The 20,779-nt window shown below is 39.7% G+C and overlaps 1 protein-coding gene across 1 annotated transcript; it reads right to left on the bottom strand.

Moving 5' to 3' along the window:
* Nucleotides 1–7,287: 7,287 nt before the first annotated feature.
* Nucleotides 7,288–9,880, bottom strand: LOC109238677. The gene is made up of 3 exons (XM_019405162.1): nucleotides 8,811–9,880; nucleotides 8,107–8,605; nucleotides 7,288–7,962 (listed from the first exon to the last, which is right to left on the bottom strand). The coding sequence occupies exons 1-3, from the start codon at nucleotides 9,878–9,880 to the stop codon at nucleotides 7,288–7,290; spliced, it is 2,244 nt and encodes a 747-aa protein (XP_019260707.1).
* Between the last annotated feature and the right edge of the window lie 10,899 nt (nucleotides 9,881–20,779).

Genomic DNA, 20,779 nt, shown 5'->3' with positions numbered 1-20,779 from the left:
TTTCTTTATATCTCCACCGCCAAACCCTATCCCTCATTTCCCTAATCCTGCCGCCTGTGTTTCCCCCCTCTGATGAACCCTAATTTTGTCGCCTCACTAAAATTCCCCCAAATCCCATTCCTAATGGGATTCTTTCCCCATTCACCTACCATCTCGAGATATTTTCCTTATTTGGTGCTATTTTATGGAATAACTTAGGTACTTGCCTAAACATGGCAAGTACCCCACTTTGATTCTGTCCAAATCTGTGTTTACCTCTTGAATTTAGATGACGTTGAGTCCAAACACGTTACTTTTTAACCGATTCTCTCGTATCTCGTTGATTCATACTTAACCCTAAAGGTTAGGGTTTCAGATTCTCTTTTGACGTGAACCTAAACTGGTCCAAACTATGATTTTTAGCATTATTCTGTCTCTATTCTCTCTATTACGTGTGAATCTGTCTATTTTTATCGATTTCTTTTACTTACCCAAATTAGGGTTTCAGATCTTCTTCAATTGAACTAAATCTGGTTCGATTCTATGTTTCTTGTTGAATAATCTCCTGTCTATGTCTATTTTTATGCATTATATGATTCATTGCCTTATTTTCTACTGACTTTGTGTACTCTTCACCTAAAATTTAGGGTTTCAATTTTACTGATTTAAGTACTTGCCTTTTGGTATTTAAATTAGCTATGCATATGTTCTAATTTCGGCACTATTTAAACCCCTCCCCACTCCCCTTTGAAAAAACGGAAGTTCAGAGTTCGAAAATCTTTTCACTACTATACAAAAGTTGTGTGCTTCTACTCTCTCTTGAATAATTTGCTCTGTGTTTCGAGTCCTGGCCGGCCGAAAGCCAAGGCCAGAAATCCCCAAGTTCTTGCTTCTGTCTGGAGATATTCACTATACTGTTGGATTCCTTTATTCCCTGCTTTATCTCAACTGGTGAGTTATTAGACCCTCTACCATTTGATTATGATTGTTCTTTCAATGTGTTACTTCAACTAATTTATGCTATCCTAGTGTTATTACATTGTGGTTTGAAATATGCTTAAGTTTATGTGGAGTTTATTAATCAGTTCTGCTTAGATTATGTGTTATTGAGGACTATCTCTTGAAGCTAAGTCTATTACGATCCTGCTTTGAACATGTTTTATTTCCTTCTATGGCCAATTAACTATGCATAGATGTATGCATTAATAAGATTACAAGTCTGTTTCTGTTACAATGTGGTTTGTTTGACTTTGTTCTTACCATATTATGACACTTCTAGTAACTGCCTTAATCAGTTTTGACCTGTCCTAATCTGTTGCTAATAAATGTGATCCTTTCTATGACACCAATGTTTGCACTTAATCTAATCTAGATCTTCTATTATCACTATGAATCTGCTTATGAACTTGTCTTGTTATCATGTGATAAATTCCTAAAACTTGACTAAGTTTGCCTAAGTTCAAGTATGTCTACTACTTGTTTGTGTATGTGTTCTGTCCCCTCAGTGAAATTCTTTGACTATCTCCTATTCCTTTACTATCTGGCCTTGTGAATCCTCATTCTTAGCCTACTGAAAGCCAAGGCTATTTAGGTTCTGTCCTGACCTCCGTAGAGTGAGCGCTGCTCAGGGTCCATGTGAGACCCTTGTGAACTCTGACACACTAGTACTTGGTCCCTAATCTTCCCTTGAACTGCTTCTGATCAATCTCTTTAGTGTGAGCACTGCCCAAGGTTCTTGAAGCCCTTGGGAACTCTAACACACTAGGGATGTGGGTTTTGTATACTCAGCATTGATATATGGGTGAATTACTCCACAACTGGTTAAGGTGTGGAGGTCGAGCATTAGGGTTGTAGGTTAAGGGGTAGTCGAGCAGTTTTCCTCTTGGTCTCTGTTTCCCTCTTTGTTCTGGCGAGTATGATAGTGTTTTGTCTAGCACTGCTAGCGATTTATGTTATGTTTCACTATCACGACCCCAACCCCGGTCATGATGGCGTCCAATACAGTGCTAGGCAAGCCTGACCAACTAACAACCTCAAACCGTTTCTTATAAAATTCATTACCAGCTAACATATTTTAAATACCAATTTAGCATAATAAAAGTCTGAAACAGTAAGTTAAATATGCGGAAGTCAAAGATAATACTACTACGTAGCCCACCGATCTGGTGTCACAAGTCTGAGCCTCTAACACAAGTTTAATAGCCTATTACATAATCAGTCTAGGAAATATGGATAAAACAAAGGATAGAAGGGAGAGATCAGGGCTGCGGATGCCATGCAGCTACCTCGATGCTCCCGGGTATGTACTGCCCGAGTGAAAATCCTCAACAGCCTCAGATGCACCTGGATCTGCACACAAAGTGCAGGGAGTAATGTGAGTACTCTGACCCGGTGAGTAATAAGCATAAATAATGACTGAGAATAAGAAATCCTGGAGGAACACAGGGTAGTCTATAATGCGGCAGTTTAAAACAAGTAATATGAAAGCAGTAGACCAATGGAAAACGAAATATGATAGTTCTGCAACAAGTAAGCAGTTAAGTGATAGATAGTAAGAGAAAAATCAACACATAGAATGGTACCCTATAGTACCCGCTACGGCGTGCAGCCCGATCCATATATTTCGACGGCGCTCACTGGGGGTGTACAGACTCCGGGAGGGGCCCCTTACGGCCCAAGCGCAATAACAAGCCATCTCATGGCACCAATCTAGGCCCTCGGCCTCATATCAATATCAGTATAACACTGCTGCGACGCGCAGCCCGATCCCATAGTATCCTCACATCTGGCCCTTGGCCGCACTTAGTCCAGAAATTATATAAGCCCCTCGGGCATTAGTAAAATAGTAGTTCTCAGCCCAAAACATCATTTAACATATCATTTTAGTTTCAAAAACTGAGTAAAAGTGGCTGAGTTGTAACACAGTAGAAAACGGTACGACTGAGTTCAAGTAGTAAATCAAAATGGTGAGAAATAGTGATAAAAACTCCCTGAAGGGTTCAAATAATTGGCACAAAGCCCACATATGGCAATCAATCCAAATAATGATGATATCAATTAAGCTTCAATCAAATATGCGGTAAAAGCATCGCTCGGGATGAACCGAGTCACAATCCCCAATAGAAAACGACCCGACGCTCATCATCAAGCGCGTGTCTCACCTCAATATAGCACTACGATGTGCAAATCCGGGGTTTCAAACCCTCAGGACATCATTTACATTCATTACTCACCTCGAACCGGCTAAAGGTCTAGCTCGCTATGCCCTTGCCTCTCAAATCGGCCTCCTCGCGCATCAAATCTGACCAAAACCAGAACGAATACGTCACAATAGGCTAAGGGAACAAAATCCATGTGAAAACAATCGAAAATATCAAAAATCCCGAAATTAGCAAAACCCGAGCCCCGGGCCCACTTCTCGAAACTCAGAAATTTTTACATCAACAGGTTCCTTATCCTTCCACGAGTCCATACATATCAAAAACTCTCAAATCCGACCTCAAATGGCCCTTCAAATCTCACTTTAAAATCTCAAAATCCCAAGCCCTAGTTCTTCCATTTTTAGCTAGATTCCCATGAATTCCTAGGTTAATTTCACAATATAATCATGTTTTTGGTTCATAGAACTTACCTCCAAAATACTCAACAATGGTGGAAAAATGACTTAAGCTCGCGGAGGAAATGTTTAAAAACCTTCTGCCCAGCTGCTGAACTTCCTTCTATGCGATTGCAGCCCCAGGCTCGCGATCGCGAAGAGCAATATTTCAAGACCTCCAAAATGACCTATACGATCGCAATAGCCATCACGCGATCGCGATGCTTGATTTCCCAGAGCTATGCGAACGCGGCCCCACTGATGCGAACGCGAAGAGCATTATCCCGGCCTGCCAAAAATCCTTCTATGCGATCGCGGGGGACCTCAAGCGATCGCAAAGACCAAAATTGTCTGCAACTGCTGCTGCAATTTTCTGCAATCTTCAAAGTCTCAAAACATCCCGATAGCCATCCGAAATCACCCGGAGGCCCCCGGGACCTCAACTAAAAGCACCAACACATCCTAAAACCTCATTCAAACTTGTTCCAATCATCAAAACACCTCAAACAACACTAAATCTATCAATTCACATCGAGTTCAAGCCTAAGTTTTCTAAAAACTTCCAAAACACGCTTTTGATCAAAAATCCAACCAAACCACATCCAAATGACCTAAAATTTTGCACACACATCCCAAATCACAAAACAAAGCTACAACAACTCTCGAAATCTCCGACCCTCGGATCAAAATCTCACCTATCAACCAGAATTCGCAAAAATACTAACTTCACCAATTCAAGCCTAATTCTACTCCGGGCCTCCAAAACCACTTCCGATCATACTCCTAAGTCAAAAATACCTCCTGAAGCTAACTGAACCATCAAAATTCACATCCGAGCCCTCTAACTCATAAGTCAACATCCGGTTGACTTTTCCAACTCAAGCCTTCTTAAAAGAGACTAAGTATCTTATTTCTTACCAAATTCACTCCGAACTCAAACCAATCAACTCGACCACATAAAAACATGGATAACGAAGCATAAAGAAGCAAAAATGAGAGAAACAGAGCGGTAACTCATGAGACGACTGGTCGGGTCGTCACATTCACACTTTTGCATAATATTTGTATTACTGCTTTTCCATTTATTTGTTATCTCTCACGTTGCTGATATTATTTTGGGTTTTTGTTGTTACGATTGTAGTGTCTATGAGCCGAGGGTCTCCCAGAAAGAGCTTCTCTACCCCCTTCGGGGTAGGGGTAAGGTCTGCATACACTCTACCCTCTCCAGACCCCACTAGTGGAATTTTACTGGGTTGTTGTTGTTGTTGTTGTTGTTGTTGGTTATGTTGTATGAACATGGGTTTTGGAGCCATTGTGAGTTGAAGGCCTGGCCTGTCCAAGTGTATTTGGGCCTGCTGTAGGCTCCCTATAGTTTACTCACTTTGTAATTCATTACATTAATTTCTGTTCTGTAATAATCATTTTGTAATAACAATTCTGGGGTGTTAGTGAAATCGGGAAGGGTTTTGTATTTTTTGCAATAAAAGTTGGGTAGAAATCCTGTCTATAGATCAAACAATGTGTTATTTGTTAGAAATCCTGCCTATAGGTCAAACAATGTGTTATTTTTTTGGTTAAAACAAATTTTTATTTCACCAAGTAATAACTTTATATGCATCTAACTCATTTGGACTATTGAGTCAGTTTCTCAGATATTTACAAACATTTCTATACTTGCCTAGACTGGGTACCAATTCGACCTATCTAATACACTTTTCCATTTACAATTATTTTGACTTTTAATATATAACTGTATAGCTATATCTCTTGTTCTCTGTCTGACTTATTACTTCTTCAATTGAAACCTTCTAACATATCTTTCACCCAATATATGATAGACTGTAGCTGCAAAGAGGAATCCCATTATATGTGTCCATGGTTTGGCGCTAACTCTGCTTGCCACCCATTGCACTTCTTCCTGCCAGTTCCCTATCCTTCTCTGTATGCCTAGCCACCCCAATATAGAACTCCACATATATTGTGAGTAAGAACATTCAAATGACATATGCTCCAATGTTTCATCTCTTCCAATTGAGCACAGTACACACCCTTTGTCAACTTGGATTCCCCATCTCTCTAGCATGTCCACAGTAGCCAATATGTTCTGTATTGCTAGCCATAGAATAAATTGATGCCTGGGAATAATGTTTTGGATCAGTACTGCTTTCTTCCATTCTACTTTCTGAAACTGTGGTGTAAAGAATTTGTATGCTTTCTTAATGCTGAACTTTCCTTGTGATTCAAAGCTTCTTAGGATTGTTGCAAGATTCCCATAATTCTCTAACCAGTTTCTTGCCTCTAATATTTTCCTAACTAGCCAGCAGGCTTGTTTAGGAATAGGACAATCTGATATAGTCTTCTGCTTTATGTAAAAATAGTGAATCCATTTCAACCATAGACTGTCTTTCTTCTGGTTGACAGCCCACAACAGTTTGCAAATTGCTGACTTATTCCATATGTAGAAGTCTAGTATGTTCAGGCCTCCAGCTGCTCTTGGCATGCATACTTTCTCCCAATCAACTAGAGCTTTTCTAGACACCTCATTTGTACATGTCCATAGAAATATTCTACATATACTAGTCACCATATTAATAATCTTCTTAGGCAGCAAGAAGATCTGTGCCCAGTAAGTCTGCATCTCGAACAGGATACTTTTTATTAGTTGCAACCTTCCATTGTATGATAATAGTTTGGTTGACCAGCATCTAACTCTTGTAATCATCTTCTCTACTAGGGGTAGACACTGATGAACTGTAAGCTTCCTTGAAGATAGAGGGACACCTAGGTATATGAATGGAATTTCTCCAATAGCAAATCCCATCTCTTGTATAATCTGGTATTTGAATTCATTAGACACCCCTGCTATATACAATGAACTCTTCTCCATATTGGATTTAAGTCCAGACACTTCAGAAAAATGATTAAAAGCCTGCACCATCAACTGGATTGAAATTTTGTCTGCCCTGCAACATAATAGCAGATCATCTGCAAAAAATATATGAATTAGATTGAGCTTTGAACATCTGGGGTGATAGTTAAAGTCAGGATTAGCATTCAACTGCTTCAAGGTTCTGTTCAAGTACTCCATTGCCAATACAAACAGGTAGGGTGACATTAGGTCCCCCTGCCTGAGTCCTTTTTTCGCTTGGAATCTGGTAGTCAGTCCTCCATTGATCAACAAGGCATAACTGACAGTTGAAACACAAGTCATTATCCAATTTACCATCTTCACAGGAAAACCAAATTCAAGCAACACCATCTGTAAAAAATTCCACTCCACTGAATCATAGGCTTTCCTAATGTCAATCTTTACCATACATCTAGGTGACACCCCTTTTCTAGAGTATCCTTTCACCAATTCATGAGCTACTATGACATTGTCTAGTATAATCCTCCCTTCAATAAAAGCTGACTGAGATGGACCTACTATCATATCCAATACTGTCTTCAACCTTTCAGTTAATATTTTAGCAATAGTCTTGTATATAGTTGAACAACAAACTATTGGTCTAAAATCCTTAACCAAAGTGGGAGCTGGAACTTTAGGAACCAGAGTTATAGTAGTACAGTTAATTTCTTTTAGAAGCTGGCCATTCTCAAAGAATTGCATAACTGCTGTTATTATGTCTTCCCCAATAATATTCCAGTTTAGTTTAAAGAACTCAACTAGGAAGCCATCAATTCCTGGAGACATTGGGAAGGTTTTGAACAACTTAACTTACCTCCTCCGTAGTAAAAGGCTTAATCAAATCTTTTTGTTGGTCAATAGTTAGGCATGGACCATTCCTTGCAACAGTTGTATCAATATAAGGCAGCTCCTCAGCAGCAGTACCCAATAGCTTCTTGAAGAACTGAAGAAATTCTTGCTGAATTAGTTTTGGATCAGTGATTAGTACTCCTTGTTCATTCTGTATAGAAGAGATCCTGTTCCTTGCCTGTCTAGCTTTCATATGAGCATGAAAGAATCTAGTATTAGAGACCTCTAAGGAAATCCATGTAGCTCTGGATTTCTGTCGAAGGACTCTTTCATGAATAGTGCCCCATTTTTCCATCTCTATTAGTATCTCTTTCTCTTCATTGATCAGGCTACCGTTAAACAAGTCTTCTGCTAACTTGTCTTGAATTTCCCCCAATTTGTGCTTCAAATTCATTATCCTGCCTTCTAATGATGAGTATTCTTTATTCAACTGTTTAGTCTCTGCTTCCACCAGCTTTAACTTCTGCCACACTCCATACATACAATGCCCCTCAATAGTCTGTTGCCACACATTCTGAACAATTGCCTTGAAAGCATCAAGTTGTAATTGGACATTAAGCAGTCTTAATGGCTTCTTAAGGTATTGTTTAGCTATCACAGTGTTAATTACAATGGGAGAGTGATCTGAACACTCAGGATTCAGATAATTGGATTCAATATTACCATAAGTTTTTAACCATTCAGCATTACCAAACACCCAATCAATATGACTATATATCCTTTCATTCTCATCTCTTTTGTTGCACCAGGAAAACTGTCACCCTTTTCTAGTCACCTGTCCCACTCCCAAATCTGTGATACAATTCTGGAAATCCACAGTCTCAGCAGGATGAACTGGTACTCCATTAACTCTATCATCACTAAACAGTATGGTATTAAAGTCTCCCAATAGGATCCAAGGTCCATTTATAGAACCTCTAATATTCCTTAGTTGATCCCACAATGGTTTTCTCCCTGCAATAGTATTGTAACCATACACATATGTCAATTCACAATTGAATTGAGATTGCCTATCCTCAACAAAACAGTGAATCAACTGTGTAGTACTATATCTAATATTCACAGCAACTGAAGCTCTCCTCCATCCAACCCATATTCTTCCATTAGGGGCATGAGTATAGTCTTTATAAAACTCCCAATCATTTCCAAACTTTCTGATAACATTTACAGCTTTATGTTGTTTAACTCTAGTCTCAAGGCAACCAATCAGATCTATCTTTTTTCCAAGCAAAAAATCCTTGAATTCCTTTTGCTTGTGGGCTTTATTGCTCCCTCTAATATTCCAGGAACAAAAGATCATGGAGGTTGTTTCTTAGCAAGTCTCTGACTTGCTCTCTTTTCAACTGCTTCTTCATAACATCTCAAGGCTGAGTATTGGTTTATCCCCAGAATTTCCTCTGAATCACTATCCAAATCTTCCTCCTGGTGATTCTGTACCTCATGCTGATTTCCCTACCTTTGTCCTTGAAATACTACTACCTGCTTCCCACTTCTTTGAACTTGCACTTTGTAGGAGCACTATGATCTTCCTCAATTGCAATAGGATCTTGTGGCTTGATATTTGGTTTGTCCTGCTTAACCTTCCATTCTTTCTTCTCCTGTGATGGCTTCTGCTTACCTTTTTTCTGACCTTTCTGCTGGACATTTTGTTCCTGCTGATCCTCTTTTCCACAACTTTCAGTGAAATGCCCAAAATGTGCACAGTTTTGATAGAATCTAGGCTTCCAATCATAGTCTATGTCTTGCTCCCATATGGTTCCATCAGATTTTTCAATAGTTATCACCTCTGGAAGTTGCTGAGTTATGTCCATCTCAATTAGGACTGTAGCATATGATATCCTATCTCCTTTTGCTGTCAATTTATCAGTACATATTGGCCGACCTAGATAGCTAGCCAACCAGCCCGAATTCTCCTCAGTCCAGCATTGAAGAGGTAGCTTAGGGAATGATACCCATAGTGGAACAAGTCGCAGAGGCTCCTTGTTCATTGTGAAATATGGTATCCATTCCTTTAAGATCATCGACCTACTATTGAAAGTATATGGTCCATTCTGAAGCAATAAGTTCATATCATCCTCCGATTCAAATTTGAATATGAAGTATCCATCTTCATGAAGGAATACTCTGGGAGTTGACACAAATTGCCAAACTCCATACACAAATTGTAGCATCTCTTTGAAACTAGGCATACCTCCTAATACATAGCCAATCAAAGCATTTATCCATTGCCTACTATGTTTCTCCGTCTTGATCTCATTTAATTGCACTGCTTTAACTCCATTATTTATGACTGGAGGGAAAAACTTCAATTGCATACCTAGATGTTGAGCTCGATTGTTTTTCACCACATCCGCCATAGTAGGACCTTCAGCTTCAGATTTTACTTTGATCGGACTTGGTACAACTTGTTCCTTAGGGAAATTCAGTCTTTGAATAGCAGAATTAGTTGGTTCCTCCTTCTGTAACATCACCGGCATCGTTGTTTCCTGTAGCATGCAACTTGATCCTTCTCCAATCGCTACCCAATTACTCAATTGCAGTGGTTCCATAGCTTGAGGGACTCCTGACTATGGAGTAATAACCCTCATATCACCATCTACCTTCATCATAGTGGTCGGAGCATTGCCTGCCTTCCATTTCCGGTGCGGCATTGCTAATAGAGCACGTTAGCAAACCTCTACTTAACCTGTGCCTTCAGAGCAAACTTAACCGCTAGAGAGAGAGGATTATTATCATCCGGTCTTTTTTAATCCTCCAACAATGTGTTATTATTTGTAATGTGTTAGAAATCCTGCCAATAGGTCTAACAGTGTGCTATTATATGTGATGTGCTAGAAATCATGCCTATGGGTACCTTATTATGTTTAATCATCCTATATGGGCAACCATGCCTATAGACTTAATGCTTGGTTCTGTTATGTTTTGCTTTGCTAGAAACCATGCCCATAGGAAATGTTATGATCCAATATGTGTGCCTATAGGTTCCTTATTATGTTTAATCATCCTATATGGGCAACCATGCCTATAGACTTAATGTTTGGTTCTGTTATGTTTTGCTTTGCTAGAAACCATGCCTATAGGAAATGTTATGATCCAATATGTGTGCAAAACTGGACCAAATTGTAGAGGTCATGCCTATAGGATCTAAAACTGGACCAAAATGTAGAATGCACGTTACAGACCTGAATTTGTTTAATTATCAGTTCTGCACGAGTTTCCAAATACTATGTTGTTACCCTCACTAGAAAACATGCCTATAGGATTCAAACAATTAATTCTGGATCAGTTAAAGTGACCTGCCACTGTCTACTATCGCATAAAACACCTAGATACCATGCTAATAGGCATAACCGTACTATGCTAAAATCAGTAGGCAAACCTATGTAAGTTCTACTTTTCGCATTAAGAAACTAATTTTGTACAGGACTGTTTGTTTGTTCATTCAATATCACATAGATATCCTGCCTATAGGATTCTAAAATTAATATAATCTGTCAATGTTAACCAATTTGCCGTGCATTTGATGTCTAAATGTGGAGGCTAACTTGAGCCTATACTCGTTTCTATTTGAAAGTCCTAACTGTTTTGTTTGTCTCTTAGTATTTTTCCATTTTGAGTAGCCTAAGTTAAAGTCTAGAAACACCCTGAAATAGAGGTCCAATTGCCTCCTGGACCATAGGTTTGGGACGGTAGTGCACGCGTAGGACACCACTTAGAATTGACTAGTGCGCTTTAAGTAAACAACTTAAAGATAGTAATTGGGTAGCAGGAGATGATAGTCTGTGCCTGCTGAATATATGAGTAACACCCCATCTCGAGGGAGTTACGAAGTATTATTTATGTTGCACGTGGTGATCCTTTAGGCTAAAAAACTTAGGACCCCCCTCCCCTTTGTCTTTCAATTATTTATTCACGTTTAGTAATTCCTTGTTTCTTAGCTTTGATCACATAGACTAATTTATATAATTGAGTTCGGCCTGGACCCACAGTTGTGGACCTCGAAGAGTGCCTAACACCTTCTCTTCGAGGTAATTTTGAGCCCTTACCTGATTTTTGGTAATTTAAACTGGTCAAACAGAGTTATTTGCAAATAGGTGCCCTAACGCACCTTAAAGTCGTTAGGTGGCGACTCTCTCTTTTAAAACCCTTCCTAAAAAGAGTTGTCATGTGTCGAAACCCGATTTCGCGAGAAAAAGGGGCGCGACACAACCCAATCCCATCATGAATCAATAAAACTTGTTGCGGCATGCAGCCCGATCCCATCATGACAATAAATCCTATAAGGCCTGACGCAGCGTGCAGCCCGATCCATATAATAATAATAATATATATAAAGCCAATATGGCATGTTGCGGCGTGCAGCCCGATCCACAATATCTCTCACAACATGGCTCTCAGGCTCCTACTTAGTCATCAATATCTATAACCTCTGGGCTCAAGAATCTCATACCAATCAGCCCAAACAATGATAACATGATGTGACAACAGAGACTGAGATATGATATGCGAATGAATGAATATGACTATGTATGTAACTATAATTTTAGCAAATAACTCAACAGGAGAGATCACCTCAGCGGGTCCCAACAGAATAAGCATATAGCCTAAACAAGATTTCTAACGTAATTCACAGCTCAATTTGTCTAACACGTGGAAATTTAATGGATAGAAACAAGATTAGGTCTAGTACACAATATAACAGAATCAACCAAGTCATAATTCTCACGGTGCACGCTCATCACCTAGCATGTGCGTCACCTCAACACCAAATTCATAACACGTATGTTCAGGGATTCATACCCTCATCACCAAGTTTAGAAGTGTTACTTACCTCGAACAAGCCAAATCTAATATCGAGCAAGCAGAACAATACTCTAGAAGCGTCATCTCATGTGTACCGACCTCTGAATGGCTCGAAACTAGCAAAAAGCGACTCAAGAACATCAAATAATGCCAAAGGAAACAAACCCAATCGATAAAGGTCAGATCTTTAATCAAAAGCCCAAAGTCAACCAAAAAGTCAAAACCCGGTCTCGCACCTCGGAACCCATCAAAACTCACAAAATCCAACAACCCATTCAAGTACGAGTCCAACCATACTAGTTTCACTCAAATCTGACACCGAAACGATGTTCAAAACTCAAAAATTCACTTTATGAAATTTTAGACGAACCCCCAAATTCACTTTGAAATCATCAATCAAATGCCAAAAACGAAAATGGATTCATGAAATATAACCAAAAGTGAGAATAGAACATTTACCCCAATCGGTGTGGTGAAAATCGCGTCCAAAATTGCCCAAATTCGAGCTCCCCAACTAAAAATATTACCAAATGAACAAACCCTCGATATTAAATGTTTCTACCCAGTTGTTCTACCTTGTTTCTTGTGCCAAATAACACCGAAACTCACTTTTGATGCCTCCAATAGATTCCTCACAAAATTCCAATCATGTTAGGCTTTTGAATCACTCCATTTGACCTTATAATAAAAGAGATATGTTGGTTTCAATATTTCGAAATAGTGAAGATTTTTAAATACGAATTCAGTGGTAATTTCGTAATTAATCTGAAAAAAAATCTAGCAACCCAATTCTTAGTAAAATGACCATAAATTCCTAATACGATGTCAAAACTTGATGATTCAAGTTGCTATGATTCCAAAATTACGATACGGATCTAATGATTCTATCAAAATAGAAATTGGAACTCATTTTCTTAATGTGGTACCATTTATGCTTGTAGAAACAACATTGAAACATCAAAAACGAGCGCAACACAACACAAACCTATCCGAAACTCACCCGAGCCCCTCGGGACCTCGTCCGAACATACCAACAAGTCTTATAGCATAACACGGACTTATTCGAGGCCTCAAATCACGTATAACAGCATCAAAACCACGAATCGCACCTCAAATCGAACTCTTAATGAACTTTGAAACTTTTAACTTTCAAACTCGTGCCGAACCTTATCAAATCAACTCGGAATGAACTCAAATTTTTCACACAAGTCCCCAAATGACATAACAAAGCTATTCCAATTCCTGAAACCACAATCCGAACCCGATAAAAGTCAACTCCCAGTCAAACTTATGAACATTCCAAACCTTCAAATTTCCAACTTTCGTCAAATAGTACCGATACCTTCTAGAAATATTCAAATGCAAATTCGGGCATATGCCCAAGTCCAAATCACCATCCGGACCTACCGGAATCATCAAAACTCCAATCTGAGGTCAAGTACTAAAATGTCAAACTTGGTCAACTCTTCCAACTTAAAGCTTCCTCGTAAAGAATCATTATTCCAAATCAATTCCGAATAACCTGAAAGCCAAAACCGATGATTCACATGATTCATAATACATCATACGATGCTATTCAAGACTTCAAATAGCTGAACGGAATGCAAATGCTCAAAACGACCCACTAGGTCGTTACATTCTCCCCCACTTAAACATATGTTCATCCTCGAACGTGCCAAGAGTCGTTCCAAAGCCATCAAATCGCCGTGTAACCTTACCATGCACATACCCGGGGGTGATACCACGTCACCCCAATCTATGTAAGCCTGACAGCACATCATAACTGAAGATCATTACTTTAACCTTAGTCTGTAAGCCTTAGAACCCAATTTCCAACATAAGGAATTCCTTACAAGACCTGAATCTCGCATCTACACACTGTATAAGTCTGAACGTCTGTATCAAGCCATAAACATAACCCAAGATGTAACCACATGATTGTCACACCTCCTTTTTTACACACCCACCCTGAAGGATTAGTGTATAAGGGATTTTTTCCAATTTAAGTGACATTATTCGAAATGGAATTATCTAAGGATCAGAGTCGCCACTTGGGATGGTTTTTGGTGTCCCAAGTCACCAGTTTATTTTGAATCGCAAATCGAGGAAAATTTCGACTTTCCATGTGAAGTCTGCGAACCAGAAATTTTGACTAAGGAATTCTGTTAACCCGGGGGAAGTTGTTAGGCACCCCCGGATTCCGTGATTCTAGCACGGTCGCTTAAACCATTACAATTGGCCTATTATCTGATTTTAATGCATGTTTCAACTTATGATGCAATTTTAAGTTATTTGCCGCTTTTAATTAATTTTTAAGGAAGATTGAACGTCGTTTAAAACATGTCTTTGGATCGCGTCACATGAAATGCACCCGGAATCCGAAACACATTTTATTCAACGTTTTAGGATTTGGATTTGGGTCACATGAAATGCACACCCGAGTTTAGGATGGTAATATTATTAAAAGACGCGCCTAAAGCAACTAACGCGTTGTTAACTTCGTGGGAGGCCATGAAAATTCGCTAAACGGCACGTCCCGAGTTCTAAGGATTTTAAAGAAGTAATTAAAGAGGGCCACGCAGTTTGTGATTTATTTTGGCACGGCGCACCTCGATTCCATTTTTAAAAGGACATTCGAAATAAAATTCGGAGAAACTATTATTATCTATTATGATTCAACTCCTATTCTAGTTAAAAGATTTAAATAATTAAAACTAGCTATAACTAAAATTCTAATTAATTAAAAGGTCGGCATGGGAAAGACTCCATTGTTTTAATCAAAGGGAGGTTAGGTCCAAGACAAAGAAACCACAGCCCAATAAGAAAGAAAAATACTAAAAAAATGGCAGGTTTGGGCCTACAAGATCAAGCCCAGACTCGAACAAGGAATACTTCAATTAATGACGAAGTCCTTAATTCGAATCTGCTGCTTAACATAGAAAAGCCCAATACTTATATCTTAGTTTTAACCCATTAAACTAAAAGAAACATTAATCCAGATTTTTTAAAGCCATGGGCCCAAGGATGAGCCCAGTTCAAATTCCCAACGCCTGGAGCAGACCCGTGCCATACGAAATGCCACATGAATGATGGCATAAATTTTACTGGGCTTGGTCTTGAATCCAAATGCAGGCTCCATTACGCCCAACTCAAATAAGAAAGGAATTAAGGGGTCGAATTCGGGCAAACGCAGGAAGAACATATTTAAACTAAAGAAAAACGCATCAACATGCTGGATTTTAATTAATTTTTTTTTCTCTTGCAAATTTCCAAGTTTGATATCACAAGACCAATGTTAAAAACCAACCACTGAAACAGAAATCTTTAAATTCAGAACCACTTTAAACACCCATTCACCACAAAATTAATACTGGTACAAAACAAACCTACTGATCCTATAGTCATTTCCTGCTCACATAATATTCCAAATTTAAACATAAACTAACATTTAAAGCATGGTACCAGAACTTGAAAACACTCACATGTATTGCTAAAATTACCCTATACAAGAGCTAACACTACCGAATGGGTTCAACAGTCCATATACACAGTCCCTCAAGGTTCAATCAAATGATCATACCATAAGTTAATAAAACAAAAGACATCATGAATTCCAAAAATACTATTACCATACCATTACACTTCATTACTGAGTTCAGGAATTCTAAGCAAATAATTGGCATTGGAAATTTAAAGAAAACAATCATTCATCCATGAAGCTTCAGGCAATTACAACTTTCATTTTTTGCATCTCATCTCCTAGAGAATCAAGGAATACCTGGAGTTCACAAGCAAAGCAAAAACAGTGGATGAGTGAGTAGCAAGAAGTAGCAGCAATCAACAGCAGGAATATCCCAGCAAAACAATTTTAAAACCGAAAACAGTGTTCAATCAGTCTACCAAAAGCAAATTCCCTTGAATGCAAACCCAAACCTTCAAGACCAAACCTTAGGACCAAATTCAAACCATTTTTCTAAGCCTTAAGTGAACCAGAAAATGCTTTCAGAATGAGAGAAAACTTCAAGAAAATCTGACCTGAAGCAATGGAACAGTATCTCTTTTTTTTTTAGAAATTTCAACCGCCTAGAATTTTTCAGGATTTTTTAGCCCGTGGAAATCTGCCTTTAGCCTCAAATAACAATGCCTTTATAGGCAAGTTACTAGGGCAGCCTTGCAGATTTCTTTTTACCCTTTTAGTCCTTTTTTTTTATTTCTGTTTTTAGCTAGGTGGTCCTTTATTTTATGCCTTGTTGCCCAAGTTAGACTACCCCAAAATCTGAAATTCTCCTAGAACCCCCTACTAGAAGCTTCTGAAACTGTTACACCAAAGATTCCCTAGGTGCATTGCCCAGTTTACCCCTTAAGACCCTTGTATTTACTTCTATACATCAGCAGACAAATGACCCAAAGGCCTTGGGCTAAACGGGCTAGCAAATTCTATAGCCCGTTGGGCTTCTGAACTTTTGAGGCCTATATTGTGATAAGGAAATCACAGGCCGCGAAACAAATTAGCCCAAACCATTCTGCCCTTTTGGCATAAGAAGAAAAATTAATGGAAAAAATAAAAAGAAACAACAAAATAAAATTAAGATACTGAAGAAGACAAGTATTAACTAAAATGCAGAAAATTAAATATTGCGACTTAAATCTTAAAAATGCAACACATTGAATCAAACTAAATAAAAGAAAAACAAAAGAACTAAGAAGGAACAGCCAATATGCATGCAAGGGCGAACAGAAAGAAAATAGGAGATAGAAAGGGGAAAGAGACTGAGGTAGAGGAACACAAAAAGAAGAAAAGGCGAAGAAATACCTAAAAATAACCAAACGGGAGAAGGGCTTGAACGGCTTCAATGTTCTCTGATTTAGGCGAAGAGGAGTGTTAGTCAATTTTTTCTTGCAAGAACAAATGACTAACACTCATTTTGGCCCTAAATCAAACTCCAAAGCTTAGAGAGTAACAGGGTCAGACCTTTAAACGAAGGATCGAAGGGGGATACAAATCTAGGGTTCCGATTTTGAGATTCGAAATTAAAGAGATGGGGAGAAGGTTCAGGGGAAAATGGTTGTGGTTTAATGTTTAAAGGGCTATGGGGATTATCTGGTGGGGTTTTAGGGTTGAGCAGAGGCGGCGCCGCCACCTGAGAACTGTGGCGGCGCTAGGGTTCGAAACTTCCAGCCAAGATTCGAAGGGTTTGGGTAATTTTTGATGGAAGCTGGTCCTGGATTCGAGGTGAGGAGGCGAATGAGGTGTTGTGGTATGATTTTGGTGGAGTTTGGACGCCGGCTGCCGCCGTAGGCGATTTTCGGCGGGTGGCAGGCGACGGAGACGGTGGGGGAATTGATGGCTGCTAGGGTTTCTCAAAGGGGTGTGTGTGAGAGACGGTTTGGGGTGGGGGGGGTAGGGGGCGTTATGACATATATATATTATTTCCTCCCCAGTTCCTGACCGTTTGATCCATTAATCTCGACGGCCTGGATTAACTCTATCCTAAACGAGGTCGTTTGATTGGTAGGGGGAAAGGACCGGGCAGGGACGTGGATCTTGGGCCGGGTTTTGGTCATTTTGGAAGGGTTAAAGGGGAATTTGGTTTGGGCTTTGGGAAATTTGAAGACTTGACCCAAGAATTTGATTTCTTTTCTTTTATTTCTCTTTTTTAATTATTAAAACAAAATCAAACTTAAACCTAAAAAATTAAATTAACCTACCTAAATATATTAAGCTATAATTNTCAGCGATTGGAGCCCCTAATAATGACAAAAGGCGACTATTAATAAAATACCAATTTAAAGAAAACTAATAAAATTCAAAGCTAAAATTTAAACCAAGCAAAACAAATCAATTTTTGGTGATTTTTTTATATTTTTGTAAAACCGTAATTACTAGTTAATCTAAAAATATAAAATTAAATCGTAGATGCAAATGCAGTGCGTATTTTTGTATTTTTATGAATTATGTTAAATTAAAAATGCACACAAAAAATGCAAATAAACACGAAAATTATGCAATTAATTCCTAAAAATCAAATAATTAAAAGAAAAATCCTAATTTTGGGAATTATGTAGGAGTAAATCATGCGAGGCAAAAATCACGTGCTCACAGCTGCCCCTCTTTGCTCGGAGATATGAAGGGTTTTCGGGCAAAGATAAATGAGCAACTATGAGGGATTTTTGCCCGCTTGGCACTCCATGAGAAGCATTTTTTGAAAAATGTCTGACCGAACCTTGCTTCAGAGGTTGCCTACATATCCTTGGCTATAAAGGAATCAGGTCAGTGTAGTTCTGAAAGTTTTGGTAGCTGGGACTACCGGGAGCTGTGATTTAACTGCTGATGCTGCTGCTACTGCTTGCTGACCTCCTTATTACACCAAAAGGAAAATCAAAGCTAAGCTAGCTATGCCTATCAACTACGAGTTACAAGATTCCTATCTATAAATCTCTTAAAGCTTGATCTTGAGTCTTAACTGATTTTGTTGTGGACTCCGATCTGAATCTTGATGCTCGCAAGCTGCAGGTGCTGGTTCTTTCTTCAGCATTTGGATCAAAGCAGGACATGCGAAGCTTGGGACTTCAATCAAATATTGAGCAGTCCGCATCTTTGTCTGCTTCAGCACTTTGAATTCACTTCTTTTTGTTCTTTTTGTTCTTTTCTTTATTCTGGATCGAGACTCATTCTTTTGGTCATCTCGTATCCTGAGCCTTGGGGTCAAACCTGCTTAGACACCAAAACAAACAAACGAACGAAATTTTTCTGCCCCAGTTTTCACTAGGAAAATTTTGTGAGTTATTTGCAACAAAATCTAAAGTATTATTATTACTATTTTTTAAAAGAAAATAAAATAAGGACTGCATTATCTAGATGGGAGAAAACCAGGGGATGGAGCCCTTTATCTAAAAATGTCAACTCAGGGATTTGATCCCTAATATTGGCGAAAAGGCGACTAGGGGATGGAGGCCCTATGTCTAAAAGGCACAACTCAGGGATTGGAGCCCTAATGTTAGCAAAAGGCGACTAGGGAATGGAGGCCCTGTGTCTAAAAGGCACAACCCAGGGATTGGAGCCCTAATGTTGGCAAAAGGCGACTAGGGAATGGAGGCCCTATGTCTAAAAAGGCACAACTCAGGGATTGGAGCCCTAATGTTGGCAAAAGGCGACTAGGGAATGGAGGCCCTATGTCTAAAAAGGCTCAACTCGGGGATTGGAGCCCTAATGTTGGCAAAAGGCGACTAAGGAATGAATGAGGCCCTATGTCTAAAAAGGCACAACTCAGGGATTGGAGCCCTAATGTTGGCAAAAGGCGACCAGGGAATGGAGGCCCTATGTCTAAAAAGGCGCAACTCAGGGATTGGAGCCCTAATGTTGGCAAAAAGGCGACTAGAGAATGGTGGCCCTATGTCTAAAAAGGCTCAACTCGGGGATTGGAGCCCTAATGTTGGCAAAAGGCGACTAAGGAATAGAGGCCCTATGTCTAAAAAGGCGCAACTCAGGGATTGGAGCCCTAATGTTGGCAAAAGGCGACTAGGGAATGGAGGCCCTATGTACGTAAAGGCACAACTCCAGGGATTGGAGCCCTAATGTTGGCAAAAGGCGACTAGGGAATGGAGGCCCTATGTCTAAAAAGGCACAACTCAGGGATTGGAGCCCTAATGTTGGCAAAAGGTAAAAGGCTCAACTCAGGGATTGGAGCATTAATGTTGGCAAAAGGCGACTAGGGAATGGAGGCCCTATGTCTAAAAAGGCGCAACTCAGGGATTGGAGCCCTAATGTTGGCAAAAGGCGACAAGGGAATGTAGGCCCTATGTCTAAGAAGGCACAACTCAGGGAATGGTGCCCTAATATTGGCAAAAGGCGACTAGGGAATGGAGGCCCTGTGTCTAAAAAGGCACAACTCAGGGATTGGAGCCCTAATATTGGCAATCCCTAATGTTGGCAATATCGACTAGGGAATGGAGGCCCTATGTCTAAAAAGGCAAAACTCAGGGATTGGAGCCCTAACGTTGGCAAAGGCGACTAGTGAATGGAGGCCCTATGTCTCAAAAGGCAGAACTCAGGGATTGGGGCCCTAATGTTGGAAAAGGCAACTAGGGAATGGAGGCCCTATGTCTAAAAAGGCTCAACTCGGGGATTGGAGCCCTAATGTTGGCAAAAGGCGACTAGGGAATGGAGGCCATATGTCGAAAAAGGCACAACTCAGGGATTGGAGCATTAGTGTTGGCAAAAGACGACTAGGGAATGGAGTCCCTATGTCTAAAGAGGCACAACTAAGGGATTGGAGCCCTAATGTTGGCAAAGGCGACTAGGGAATGGAGGCCCTATGTCTAAAGAGGCACAACTCAGGAATTGGAGCCCTAATGTTGGCAAAGGCGACTAGGGAATGGAGGCCCTATGTCTAAAAAGGCACAACTCAGGGATTGGAGCCTTAATGTTGGAAAAGGCGACTAGGGAATGGAGGCCCTATGTCTAAAAAGGCTCAACTCAGGGATTGGAGCCCTAATGTTGGCAAAAGGCGACTAGGGAATGGAGGCCCTATGTCTAAAAAGGCACAACTCAGGGATTGGAGCCCTAATGTTGGCAAAAGGCGACTAGGGAATGGAGGCCCTATGTCTAAAAAGGCACAACTCAGGGATTGGAGCCCTAATGTTGG

The sequence above is a fragment of the Nicotiana attenuata genome, unplaced genomic scaffold, assembly GCF_001879085.1.
Source record: "Nicotiana attenuata strain UT unplaced genomic scaffold, NIATTr2, whole genome shotgun sequence".
Lineage (NCBI taxonomy): Eukaryota > Viridiplantae > Streptophyta > Magnoliopsida > Solanales > Solanaceae > Nicotiana > Nicotiana attenuata.
Note: the sequence above shows the minus strand (reverse complement) of the source record. Positions and strands in the feature narration are given on the sequence as shown.